This window comes from Poromitra crassiceps, assembly GCF_964638095.1.
Source record: "Poromitra crassiceps genome assembly, chromosome: 1".
NCBI classification, from domain to species: domain Eukaryota; kingdom Metazoa; phylum Chordata; class Actinopteri; order Beryciformes; family Melamphaidae; genus Poromitra; species Poromitra crassiceps.
Window position 1 is genome coordinate 84,811,234 of NC_139623.1, and position 13,977 is coordinate 84,825,210.

At 44.1% G+C, this 13,977-nt stretch overlaps 1 protein-coding gene across 1 annotated transcript in view; it reads left to right on the forward strand.

The window, feature by feature from the left end:
* Window positions 1-9,668: 9,668 nt before the first annotated feature.
* Window positions 9,669-13,977, forward strand: part of pknox2 (pbx/knotted 1 homeobox 2) — a gene marked incomplete at both ends in the record, with an annotated part of 104,604 nt that continues 100,295 nt past the window's right edge. Inside the window, one exon of the mRNA XM_083640428.1 lies at window positions 9,669-9,755. Coding sequence (XP_083496554.1) covers window positions 9,669-9,755 — 87 coding nt within the window. The remainder of the gene's footprint in view (window positions 9,756-13,977) is intronic.

Sequence of the window (13,977 nt, forward strand, 5' to 3'; positions counted from 1 at the left end):
ACATGTATAAGGCTGTGTTTGATCGTATGGGATCAGTGAACATGTATAAGGCTGTGTTTGATCGTATGGAATCAGTGACCATGTATAAGGCTGTGTTTGATCGTATGGGATCAGTGACCATGTATAAGGCTGTGTTTGATTGTATGCAATCAGTGACCATGTATAAGGCTGTGTTTGATCGTATGGAATCAGTGAACATGTATAAGGCTGTTTGATCGTATGGGATCAGTGACCATGTATAAGGCTGTGTTTGATCGTATGGGATCAGTGAACATGTATAAGGCTGTGTTTGATCGTATGGGATCAGTTAACATGTATAAGGCTGTGTTTGATCGTATGGAATCAGTGACCATGTATAAGGCTGTGTTTGATCGTATGGGATCAGTGAACATGTATAAGGCTGTTTGATCGTATGGGATCAGTGAACATGTATAAGGCTGTGTTTGATCGTATGGGATCAGTAACCATGTATAAGGCTGTGTTTGATCGTATGGGATCAGTGAACATGTATAAGGCTGTGTTTGATCGTATGGAATCAGTGACCATGTATAAGGCTGTGTTTGATCGTATGGGATCAGTGACCATGTATAAGGCTGTGTTTGATCGTATGGGATCAGTAACCATGTATAAGGCTGTGTTTGATCGTATGGGATCAGTGAACATGTATAAGGCTGTGTTTGATGGGATCAGTGACCATGTATAATGCTGTGTTTGATCGTATGGGATCAGTGACCATGTATAAGGCTGTGTTTGATCGTATGGGATCAGTGAACATGTATAAGGCTGTTTGATCGTATGGGATCAGTGAACATGTATAAGGCTGTGTTTGATCGTATGGGATCAGTGACATGTATAAGGCTGTGTTTGATCGTATGGGATCAGTGAACATGTATAAGGCTGTGTTTGATCGTATGGGATCAGTGAACATGTATAAGGCTGTGTTTGATCGTATGGGATCAGTGACATGTATAAGGCTGTGTTTGATCGTATGGCATCAGTGAACATGTATAAGGCTGTGTTTGATCGTATGGAATCAGTGAACATGTATAAGGCTGTGTTTGATCGTATGGGATCAGTGAACATGTATAAGGCTGTGTTTGATCGTATGGGATCAGTGAACATGTATAAGGCTGTGTTTGATCGTATGGAATCAGTGAACATGTATAAGGCTGTGTTTGATCGTATGGAATCAGTGAACATGTATAAGGCTGTGTTTGAACGTATGGGATCAGTAACCATGTATAAGGCTGTGTTTGATCGTATGGGATCAGTGACCATGTATAAGGCTGTCAAGAGTTCAATGAAGGTAGATTGCCCTGCACAGCTCAGATATTCACATTGGTGCCGGTGGTGTCAGGAAGGAAATCCATAGTAAAAAGGGAAGAAGTTTCATCGCACACAATGTGGAACTTTTAAGTTGATTTATTCTCTAAAAAAGCAATGCGTTTCGCCACTCAGGGTTCATCAGGCTCATATCAGTCAGTCACATATCAGCATAATGTTTTTATAGGCTGCACCTGTAATCAGTGGAATGGGCAGCAGCTGACAAGCTTTGGATAAAAGTGTCAAATGACGTAATGTAATAAGTTAGCCACCATTGAAATAACCAAACTTATTAAGGGGGCCTAGTCATGACTGACATGGTATCTATAAAAGAATAAATGTATCCTCTTTGTTAACAGAAACTGTGAGATGCATGTCTGTATTTAACGCCCACCATTATCTATTAATATGACATGATCATATTTGCGCCTTGAGATAACTTGTTGTGATTTGGTGCTATATATATAAATATAAAATTGATTGAGAATCTCAATCAATCAAAGTACGGTATCTCAAATATTATTAGGCTATCTTGGGGGGTGGGGGGCTTTTTCCAAACTTGTCTGAGGGGACGCCCACAGTCTCAGACTTTGAAAACCCCTACACTAGCTGATGCTCTTTTGAGCACTGTGGTGGGATTTTGTTTTCTTGCAACATTTTTCTGCATCGACCTCAAGCCATTTCTGTTTTTTGTCCCTTATTATTTCCGCACCACTCTTTACTTTGACGATGTTAGTTTTTATGTCCATTTTACCTGTAGATATTGACATGCATCTAACAAGGAATTCGTTTGGAATTTCCCCGCTTTTGATAACGTGCTCTTGACATGGAGTAGACCACTTTGGTCAGAGGAAAGGTCTCGCCTCTCACACCATGCAATATGCACTTGGCTGGGTCGGCTGGGCCGGTGAAGTTGTAATTTAATATTATTATTTAATATTATCACATATTATAATATGTAAATTAATTTTTAGTTTTAGTTTTTTCCTGCAGTCAGGTCGGCCCAAAATGCACACCGGCCCTTCTGGCATCTCCCAGAATTGCCAGATTATCAGTCTGGACCTGGGGATCATCCTCCCTTTGTCTGATCATTCTGGTTTGTAGTGGGACGCATTCCCATTCCGCATGCAGTACATGAATTCACGCTGAAAGCAAAGCAGACAAGAAGAGGGCTTAGAACATGGCTAAAGTGAAGAGGCAAGAGGCGGCGATCTCATCATTTGTGACCGGATATGGATTTTCACTTCAATGCCAGTCGTTAGACACGGTGAACTGCAGCGGTAACACCACTGACTAGCTTTGAATCAATGCAGCAGAGGCCAATTCTACGCCTGTGAACGGTTGGAAAATTGAATGCTGAAAAGAAATGCTTCTTGCTGCACAGAATCCGATGAAAGAGTATGACTGCCTCCAATCCAAATTCACAAAACCCTTTGATGTTTTTTGGAATAATTTTATGCCTACTTCTCATTTTCCATTCTTTGCTCGCTTTTGAATTTTGATCATGACTACGGGCAATTTCCAATTGATATGCATTATGAACTCTATAGTTATTCAAAGGCCTTTGTTGAGGAACAAACATGTCATTTGTCCTCAGAATTAATTTTTATGACTCATTGTGTAACCGCAACACCTTTTGTGCGTTCAGAGAGAGTTGTTGTTCAATGAGTCTCTGCTGTTTTAAGATGTGTTTGGGAGCGATTTGTGTCAGCGATTGTACTTTTGGTTTAATGAGGCCAGTTTTATAAGGTGTTTAATTTGACTGCTGGCATTAAAGGTATTGTTTGTTGGTGTTTTTGCAATGCTCCCGTGTGTTTTTTTGTACATTTATGCTTCAGCAGCCAAAGTACAGCATGCGTGTGTGGGTGTGTGTGTGTGTGTACTGTATGTGTGTTTGCATGCACGTGTGTGTGTGTATATTTATGGATGCACGATTGCTTGCTCAAATCTGGCGTTAGGTGGCTTCCTCCATTCCTCGAGGGATGGCGAAACTTGAGAGGCCGCCTAAAATACTGTGCAGTAATTGGAATTGCTTTATCTTTAGTCTCATCAATTAATGTGCAATTTTCCATTTAATCACTAACACGCTTGCTGCATTTGCAATTAAAATGAGGCCTGATAACGGAGAAGATGCCTTTCAGCTGATACCAGTTAGAAAGAGAACAGAAACCAGGGGAAGCAATCAGTACACAAAATGACTCCCAGAGCACGCACATGGTACACAAACAAGTGTGAACGCACACAGCACAAACGGCCAAAGAGCTGAATACACACACGACACACGCACCCGTGCACATACACACGAGAGCACAACACAACATAGTGAAACGTGCAAATTCGTAGCTAAAACACCAAATTAGAGGCCTATTAAAAACCATCATAAGCCCAACACTTAACTTTGGTAACGCAAAGTTCCCTTGGCAACGGCGGAATTGGTTGCCACTCAAAATGGGGAAAGGGTCTTAACCGGCATTATGTTGACTTTTCCAGTCCAAGGCGTTGCCAGGTTCTGGGTTTCAGCGGAGGGGTGAGCTCACTGGCGGGGAACGTCTGTCATGTATTGTCCTGGGTCTGAAGAGAGGGATGAGAGGCTTGCATCACTTCCTATCTGGCACCGGTATACTGGTTAGGTTATAACCTGAAAACCACCCAAAGAGATTCCTTCTATTTGAGGAGCGTTGGCCTCAACGCACATTATGTGCTCTAGGAGGAGCATGCAGACTGATGCAGGGCTGATTATGTAATACCATTGTAGAAAGCATTCATTTCTACCAGACTTAAGCGCATGGACAATCACTGTCACAATGTTCCTGTAATATTCATGTAGGGGCATATGGTGTGTCTGTGCTACCCAGCGAGCCAGTGACCATATTGCACGTTATGCATGTTTTTTTTCATCTCCTATGGTATCATTATAGCATTCCTATAATATTTCTATATTGTAGATTTTCTTTGACATTTGTCTATTGTGCTTCTAAAATGTACTACTACCATTCTTTTTCATCAGTTCATAACCACATCACTGCAGTGTCACATGCTGCAGATCCTTGGTGGTCAAGCTGATTTATTGCACGTCTTTATTTCCTGAGGTAGAAGCTCTGAGCCGACGTTGAGATTTTACTCCGGTGTTAAAGTTCCATTTCAGCAGCCTGCCTTTCATGATCACACAAGGCTTAGTGTGACATTATCAGGCATTGAGTGCAGTGGTGTTTTTCCAAGGAGATGGCTATGCACTTGCTGCCTGGTAAAACCATCCTGATCACGTGACCTCACACTCTCTTTCGTTCTGCCGATCAGTCTGGCCTCCAAGCTGTCCACAGCGATTTCAGTGGGCGGGAGCACTTGCCTTGACAGACAACTCCTTCAGCCAATCAGCATAACCAAATCCAATCCAAATCCACTCAGAAGAAGGCAAAAACGTATTTTTGCCAAGAAACTCCGCTGGTGCATATCATAAGGTTATTGAGTCTTTCTGCAATAACTGCATTTGATCACTGTGTTTACTCTAATAAGGTTAATGTTAGGCTACTGCTTGTTGCTTCGGGAGCCGCCATACTGTTTTGTCAGCGGCGTCCCTGATTGGCCGGTTACATGTAGGCTACTGTACATTTGTCAACTATGTGGCAGGTCTTTTTTTAACACTTTATTTGTAGTTTTTTCATTTGTCAGATAAGATATTAATATACAATTATCTCGAGGTACAAATAACCACAGACAAAACAAAATCAAAATCAACATGACAAACAGATCACAAAGAAAAAACAAAAACAAAACGCAGACAAAAACAAAAATAAAAAAGGTGCTCCATAGCGTATTCATACAGGACAGTCTAAATTTAATATCGATGCATCACATCTTACCTCTAATAGTAGACGAGACCAACGCCGAGTAGTCTCGCTTGAACCCCGAGTCAATCGGCCAGTGTTGTCTTGACGATTAGTCTGTCTGCGGCCAGGGCAGATCAGGAAGTGAAATGAGCCACTTCGGCCATAACCACAAAATAACAAAATTACTTCCAAACAAACTGTTAGAATATAACGAGAGATGTTCGCGAGAGTAGCAAGCCCCTGCATGGCGTTCTCCGTGTTTATGGTCTGTTGCAGAGCGAAACGGTTGAAGGCAGGCAGCTGCCGTAAACCGTTTCGTTTGACTTCCGGGTTTATCCGGCCTGCCGGTAGACAGACACAGACTATAATCATCAAGAGAGCAATCTCCGATGCACACGGCTTTGGTCTCAGCTACTATTATAGGTAAGATGTGATGCATCAATATTATAATTATACTGTTTAATGACAATCGAAAATCTTGCTCGTAGCTGCTTTAATAAAATCGCTGGGCTGGGCGCAGTGTTTGTGGTGTGGGAAATGTGTTAAAAGCTTGTATTACATTTTCATTAGCGTTAATAAACTAAGGAAGGTATGTGACCATAATTCATTTCAATGTCCGCTATCAAGAGCAATTCAGTTGGTTCATGAAATCGCTGGGCTGCGTGCCGTGCAGTGTTTGTGGTGTGGGAGATTCGAGCTGTCAAAAGAAGACAAAAGACTTGCTCCTGGCCAATCCCGGCGCTTGACTGCTGCGTAGGCGGGCACAGGGCGTGGTTTTGGCTTAACCTATGTGGATTTCGAAATAACGCGTAGTTTACACCTTAGTCAGTAGCCTACAGATCACAGGTCCCCAATACATTAGAATCTAATGATTAGATGCAGGGCACATGATTTTTCCCCCATTCACTTCATAGTAAACTCTGCTTGACGAATGAAGAAATTAATTTACAAAATATAACTTAAAATAAAGACTTCGTTTTTCAACCAACTCAATACCATTATTATTATCTTTTTGGGCTTTTAAGCATGAATGAGAAATGAATAGAGGTGGGCCAGCTATTCTTATTTTTGTAAAAAATAAAAAATGCAAATTTGAGATCCGGGGCTATTCATAAAAGATCCGGGGCTCTAGCCCTGGAAGCCCAGGCCTAACGACACCACTCGGCAGGAGTAGGAGTTCATAGTTCTAGTTCCAGACCAGGTCAACTATTCACATACAGGTAGTTTCTTAGAGGGTCCCAGGTTTTGTGGTATCTCTTGATGGAGCCGTTGAGGGTACATCTGATCTTTTCCAGCTTTATGTTCTGCATTACATCTCTGATCCAGTGGCTGTGTGATAGAGGAGTGACAGCCTTCAATTTGAATAAAATCAAGCATCTAACTAATAAAGAGGAAAAGTCAATGACCTTTTGCAAGTGAGCAGGGGGACCAGACCCAGCCGGATCCGAGAACCCACCAAAAACAGCAACCATGGGAGAAGGCAAAAATATTACAGTCATAAGCTGTAGAGATGGCAAAAAAGAAGGATGACCAGAAAGGGGAACGTTTCGGGCAGGACCAGAATGCACGATCTGATTTCACCAAGTAACAGTTGTCCCTGGACCAACATTTCTTCTTATGGGGTGGGAAAACCCCGCCCCCGAACTCATTTGATTGGTTGCCGCAATAGCCCCGTTTCACGGCGGCCATTTTGTGGCACTCACACTAATGAGGGCTTCCAAATTCCAATCATGGAAGTTGGAAACCCTCATTAGTGTTTTGCTTGCACCTGTGTTTACCCTGCCTTTTCGACATAAAATGGCCCCCGTGAAAAGGGTCTATTCCTGGTTCTTCCTGAAAACGTGTGGCAAGTAAAATTTGTTTTGCTTAAGATTAGGGTTAGGGTGTGAAAAAACGTGCAGCCCAGGGTGTGTTCGGTCCTAGGGCTTAATGGGTAAGGTGCTTGCCTTCCAATTTGAGGAGTGGGGGTCGATTCCCAGTTGAACCACACACATTTTTATAAAAGATTAGGGTTAGACATTAGGTTTAGGCAAGTACAACAATGTGGTTAGGGTTAGGGTTAGGGTCTGGTCATGGTTAGATAAGAAAACCCCTTACCCTAATCTTAACCACATCTTTTTTACTTGCCACACGTTTTCAGGAAGAAGCAATTGTGGCGAACAGTCAAATGAGTTTGGGCGGGGTTTTCTCAGCTCATACTAGGAAGAAATATTGGTCTAGGAACTGTTACTTGGTTTAATCAGTTTGTGCGGACCAGAACATAATGGTCGCTGGGGTCTGTTTACATCTGTCACATATAGGGCTTATATTTGGAAATATTCTTGCAAGTTTAGCTTTCGAGAAGTGTAGCCGATGTATTAAAGCATGTCTGGAGTATATGGAGGAGGAGTGGACTCTAGCGAGAGCCATATCCCATTCCTCGTCTGATAGCGGGACCCCCACATCATTGTCTCATTATGTGGCAGGTCTTTGATTGGTCCGTGCACTTTGCAATTTCTGGAAATCGCTGGGGGGCAAGTTGATGTTATCAGTATGGTTTAGCAGGCTAAAGTAACATGGCTCATATGCAGAAAACATTTTCATACACCAACATATAAAACCTGTGTAAACAGCGCTGCACTGAAAATTTAAGCGACTGTTCTTAACGACTACCTGCATAATTCTTTATGAAATCGGGATATACTGTATATTCCTGAGTTACGGTTTACAGTATATTCTAAAGCTGTACAATGAGTGCCTGTCATTGTGGGTTGAATTGGCCTCCTGCACATTGCCGTCCGTCAAATGCTTGCTGCGTTGTGCCCTTAAGGTTCAAGAGCATATGGCAATCAGAGTGTGTGTATGTGTGTGTGTGTGTGTGTCCATGCACTTTAAACATTTAGCTCATTTTGACATTGATGTTACAGTAACAGTTTTTGCTGTGCATTAAAGCAGGCATCACATTGAGCAGTTTGTGTCTAGTGTGTGTGTGTGTGTGTGTGTGTGTGTGTGTGTGTGTGTGTGTGTGTGTGTGTGTGTGTGTGTGTGTGTGTGTGTGTGTGTGTGCGTGCGTGCGTGCGTGCGTGCGTGCGTGCGTGCGTGCGCGCGCGTGTGTCTAGCAGTAAGGAAAATACAAGGGAGTGGAGGTGTTTTTTGCATATATTCAGACTGAGTGTAGGCTATACTTGTAACACTTGCATGTTTGAATAACCTGTAGACCATTTCCTGAATTTTCCTGACCATAGTTTGCAATAACCAGATGGTTTGTTATCTGGGAATGAGTAGCTGGGTAAAGCATGTCAAAGGGCAGCACTTGGGGATCTGAGGATCTGGCCTGCATCCAGCTGCCTCACAAGCTTCCTTTACGAAAGCATGAAACACTTCCACTCTTAGGTGAGGTGATTGTTTTTTTGCTTGTTTTTATTGATTATGATCTTTTAGAAATGTTTGTCTCTTTTATCCACTGGACGGCGACCTCGGGTGTTTTGAAAGGCGTCTCCAAATAAAATGTATTATTATTATTATTATTATTATTATTATTAGAGGAGCACGCAATGTCGAGCGAGACCTGTGCTAAGTTAAAATGAAGAATAAATAATAATAATAACAATAACAATAACAATAATAACAATGATAAATAAAATAAAAATAAACCGTCATTTTCAAGCAGCATAATAAACATCCAGTAGTAGGCAGCTTGTAGCTTGTGGATTGTGCACTTGCTGTGCTTGCCTATAGTAAGTTGGGATGACAGTAGGGGGGATCTCTCTGTGTGTGTGTGTGTGTGTGTGTGTGTGTGTGTGTGTTTGTGTGTGTGTGTGTGTGTGTGTGTGTGTGTGTGTGTGTGTGTGTGTGTGTGTGTGTGTGTGTGTGTTTGTGAGCATGAGCATGTCCCCGTGCAGCAATTAGCTCCTTCAGTGGAGTGGGGGTGGGGGGGTGTTCCACAGGGTACAGCCCTCAGCCCTGTGGGGTCCCGGCCAATGGCAATTAGCCCACTGACAAGAGCCCTAATTAGCCCCCTTGATTGGCTCGGTGACAGAGGTAACACCGCCAGCCACTGACACACAGAGACGACCAAGGTGACTATCACCACGTGTTGTTTTAAAGCCAGCTGTAATTCGTAAACAAGTAGTGGGGTTTGTATGTGGCGTCATTATGTTACAGTATTTCTGCAGAGCACTTCATGATTGAGTTGGTGTTTCCTTCATTTTCTTTGTGCCTGGCAACACTGTCAGATCGCTCAGTGTTCAAATACATCATCCTCGGCTGTTCGGTTGGATCTATGCAACACACGCAGAGGGGCAGAGTGAGAGAGAGGTGGAGGGATGAAATAAACGAGTAAATGGAGAGACGCGTCAGAGTGGAGGGAGTGAGAACTGTCAGGGGACAACAGAACCCGCTTAAAAATCCACTCTCCTATTATTTAATCATAGCAGCACCTGGTGGCTGCTGCCGAAATAGAATGTACAATCGTTGCTTGCACTTGATTCATGATCGTGTGTGTGTGTGTCTTTCTCAGTCTCGATGTGAAGCTATCCCATGATGCAACATGTGTCCCCAGCACCAGCAGTGACGATGATGGCCACCCAGAGCGTTCCTCCACCATCGTACCAGGAGAGCCAACAGGTGAGGAACCTTCATTAGTATTCACCTCAACGCTTATACCTAACACTTCAAATAGCCAGAGGACGTATATACTCAACATGTAGTTCCACTGTAAGAACTAATGTTTAAATAACGTAAGTTTTAGGCAGTAAGCCGAAGTAGCTATAATAATCCGATATCACAGCAAAACGATCAATCTTTATAGGAATATTGTAGTGATGCCAGGACAATGAGGTCACTATAAACTCACTGTTGAGTACCCAGACAGAAACAGACTACAGGAATTACCTGTCAGACTGACACCACTGTAACTGATTACCATGCGGAGGACGATTTGGTTTTCCCTAACCAATTGCAAGAGACCTAGCCTAGCAACCTGATGAATCTGCAAATTTGCTCTGGCCAATTGGTGCTCTAGAGTAAAAAAATCACACGCAAGTGTTGAAGTAAGTGGTGCAGGTTTGCGTAGGTCGAACTCTATACTTCTCCCCATCTCCCCTCTCTCTGGCACTGTGCGTGCGTGCGCGTGCATGCATACATATGTGTGCGACGACGACGTGCGTGCGTGCGTGTTTCACCGAGCCGTGGCACTTTTTGTCTCCACTGTGCTTCCTTGTAGAGGTGGGGGGGAGGGGCCTAGGCTAAATCTCGTGCTCAGCTCTCAGTGCGCTGCTCAAATATCGGTGCACATAGAAGCGGCTCCACCACTTAAAAAAAGACCATACAAAACACAGTAAGATCACTAATTATTATTGATCAAGCACAGACCTGTAAAGCCAATAGTCCAGTCTGCTTTGATATGCACATTTTGTGAGTTGGATCGGCGTGGCTCCAAAATGTAATGTGTTCTTTCTTGGGCCATGCTACACCCTTCCACCACCTTTTATGAGAATCAGCCCAGTAGTTTTTCCGTAATCCTGCTGACAAACAGACACGGAAAACATTGGCGGGATAATAATAAGTCCCTATAGGAACATTACAGCAATATTATACTGTACATGTATGATAGTGATAGTAAAACTAGTAGTAAGCCAGGAATTTCCCCTAAAAGTATTTACCTACCTACCTAAAAAATACCATGATAAAGTAAGGTCACTGAAGTCACTACTGAGCAGTGAGCACCACAGACACAGTAAGTCCCTATAGGAATATTAGTGACCCCCCCCCACCAGGGTGAGTTACCACTTCATCATTATAAATATGTATCAGGAGGGGATACGCATGTCAGACAATTTAACTGTACAAAGTGGAGAGAAAAAGGTCAGGCCCCAGCCTGGAGGTGTTCAACACGACGAGTGAACAGGTCAATTAACGCAAGCATTAACTGCAGCGGAACCCGGGCTTTGTCTAATGCGGCACCCCGTCTGGGGATGGGAAGTAGAGCAGGTTCGCCCGATCGCCTCACCCCCCCCCCCCCCCCCCCCCTCCTCGTCCGTCCACACCACCTCCGTCTCCTTTCGCCCAGAGGATTAGTGCCAGGGGAGAGCTCCCGAGCCGCAGTCTGTGCGCTCGGCAAATGCAAATGAGAGCTAGTTAAGTGTGAAGAAGCTAATTTATTTCCCATTTGGTGCTGGGATTAAGACTTGAAGCTTCCTCCACCAACCCGCCCTGACTCAAAAAAAGGGGTGGGGGGATGGACTCATTTCCTGTGTGTGAGAGAGAGAGAAGTGGGGTAAAAGGATGTGTAGACAATGGATCATGTTCGTAAAGCTTGCCATTTCCCTGCCCCTCCCACTGTACAAATAGCACCAAAAGACCTTACCTGACCTTACATGGAACCTAAACTCTGCAATGTTGTTGGTTCTGCATGTCCCATGGATCCCAACTCCCACAGGCCAAAGAGGTCTTGTACTGTAAATAATATCACTTGTCCACTGATAACTCGGGTTTGACTGAAGTGACACCGTTCAGCCACCGGGGTCCTCTCTTGCTAAATGCTACTTGAACATTTCTTATTAAACAGGAGCGATGCGGCCAGAGCTCACCTTGTTCAATTACCCGATCTACCCTGTCTCATTCATTATGCTTAACAGCTCTATTACAAGGCTAGTGACCTGTCAAGCAACAATGATTCATTCCAGTGACTTAATAATTTGTAAGCTGTCTGCGTCAGATGCGCGTTGCAGCCCATTGTTGTTGAAACATGATTTAAAAAAATTGCTTCTGCCTTCTAACTTGCAGCTGCATGCTCATGACGAGCAGTAGGTTTGGGGGCCACAAGAAAATGTTCTTCTAACGGTGAAAACACACCGCACGCGTCTCCTGCATGTAAGCTGCGCGGCGCGACCATTTGCGACCTTGTGCGCAGCCAGTCATTAGGACACCATGTTAACAGATCTGTCAGTCCACACCGAATTGCGGGCAGCGCGCACCTCAGCTCAGCTCAGCGGCCGCTCAGGGCCGTTCAGGCCAGCCTGGATTTCTATTTAACTGCGCGGCCGTCTGCGCCCGTGAGCGACTCTGTCAAGCTGAACAGATCAGATAAGGGCAGACAGGAACTCCGAAACCGGACATTCGTCAAATAAAACCAATTTCAAAGTGAAATAATGTTTATTTACATTGTTGATTGCCCCTTTGGAAGTGTGAAAAGAGAGAAAGAGCAGTTGCAGAGGGGGAGCGGCTTCTAGGCACGGGCGTTGGAAGTACCTTTAGGTAGGGGGTGCTGCCACCGATTCAACATTGGGGGGGACGGCTGACGGCGCCCGTAGGGCGGCAAAAAATTTGGCCACTTTGTCGCCAGATTAGAGGAATATTAATATTAAGATTAGACTGTTGTGTCATTATTCAGTCACCTTTTCTCACTCACCTCCATGTCACCACTTGCTCCCACTGCTGTGTTGGAATCCTCATTCTCTCTCCCACCCTTTTTCGACTTTTAGCCATATTTAGAGGAATATTAAATTTTAAATTAACATTAGGATTATACTGTTGTGATGTCATTATTCAGTGTCTTCTCCTCTTCTCTGCAGCATTACTCAATTTACCCTCAGGACTCAGGGACAGTGATAGCCTACCTGCTATTCCCCTGATATATCCAGGGCCGGATTAATAGTACCATGGGTCCCCGGTGCTATTCATTTTCTAAGCTATTCATTTAGCCTTTTAAGGTAGTCATAAAGATTATATCTTCCAGACTGAAATGTTATAACAGAAGTGGAGTATTGGCCAGAATTACATGAACATTTGGACACTTATTCAGCGGGTATTTTGCATGTTGCGTTCAGGTGCACTGTAAAATTTTTTTTTTTTTTTTACATCTCTTGCCACCAGGGGGTGCTGCAGCGCCCACCGCACCGTGCTTCCAACGCCTTTGCTTCTAGGGGCTCATTGCCTGCGGAGCAACAAGTAGAGAGCTCTCGCCTTCTCTCTACAACAGCACGCACTGGGAAAATGGGAGGAGAACAGACAAATATGATGCAATTGCATTTTATAACGAAGGTAGCCATTAACTGTTATCCCAAACATATTACTTTAGATATTTATGTCGTCATTTACTTACCCATGATAACGAAGACTGGGGCAAAATATATAGCGGATGAGCAGAGCGCGCAAAGTGAGCTGCGCTCTCTGTGTGGACACTTTAAGTGACTTCTGCGCAGAGGTGCGCTGCGCGGCGCATGCGCGCAAGTTCCGCGTCCGGTATGTCCCCAGCGTAAGTTGGCAGAGAACAAATTAAATACGACTAGGATACTTGCAGGCCCAGTGCTTCAGCTTGGATTCAAGTAGTCTCTCCCCAGACTCAAATATTACGTTGAATCGCTGTGCTCTGCATACTACATAGTGAGCCTGTGCCACGTCACAGCCACTGCTGGGGTTTGAGGGCGCCTCTAGGGGGGTGAAATTGAATGAGTGACAGGTCGTAGCACCAATGAGAGAGTGGTTAAAAAAATGGGCTGCACCTCCCATGCCGTCACTGATCGCAAAGTCATTACTGATTGGTGAAGACTTAATCCACCACTGGCCAATCACTGTCCACGTGAACAGTTCACTTCTGACCCCAGCTGGCCGAGGGGAAGTGTCCCAGACCCAGAGAGAGAGATCTGCAGCATGCTGTAACGTATTGTATCAGCGAAACAACTCTCATGGGTCTGGCATTGAGACTAGGATTCAAGTGACAGCAAAGGGACTAATTGACCATATCGAGGGCTGAGAACCAGAGGGACGTAAGTGACACCAACTTTACAGGAGAGCCAAAGAAAAAAATTACCAGAATTTGTCCTGACTTTGTTTATTAAATCCAATC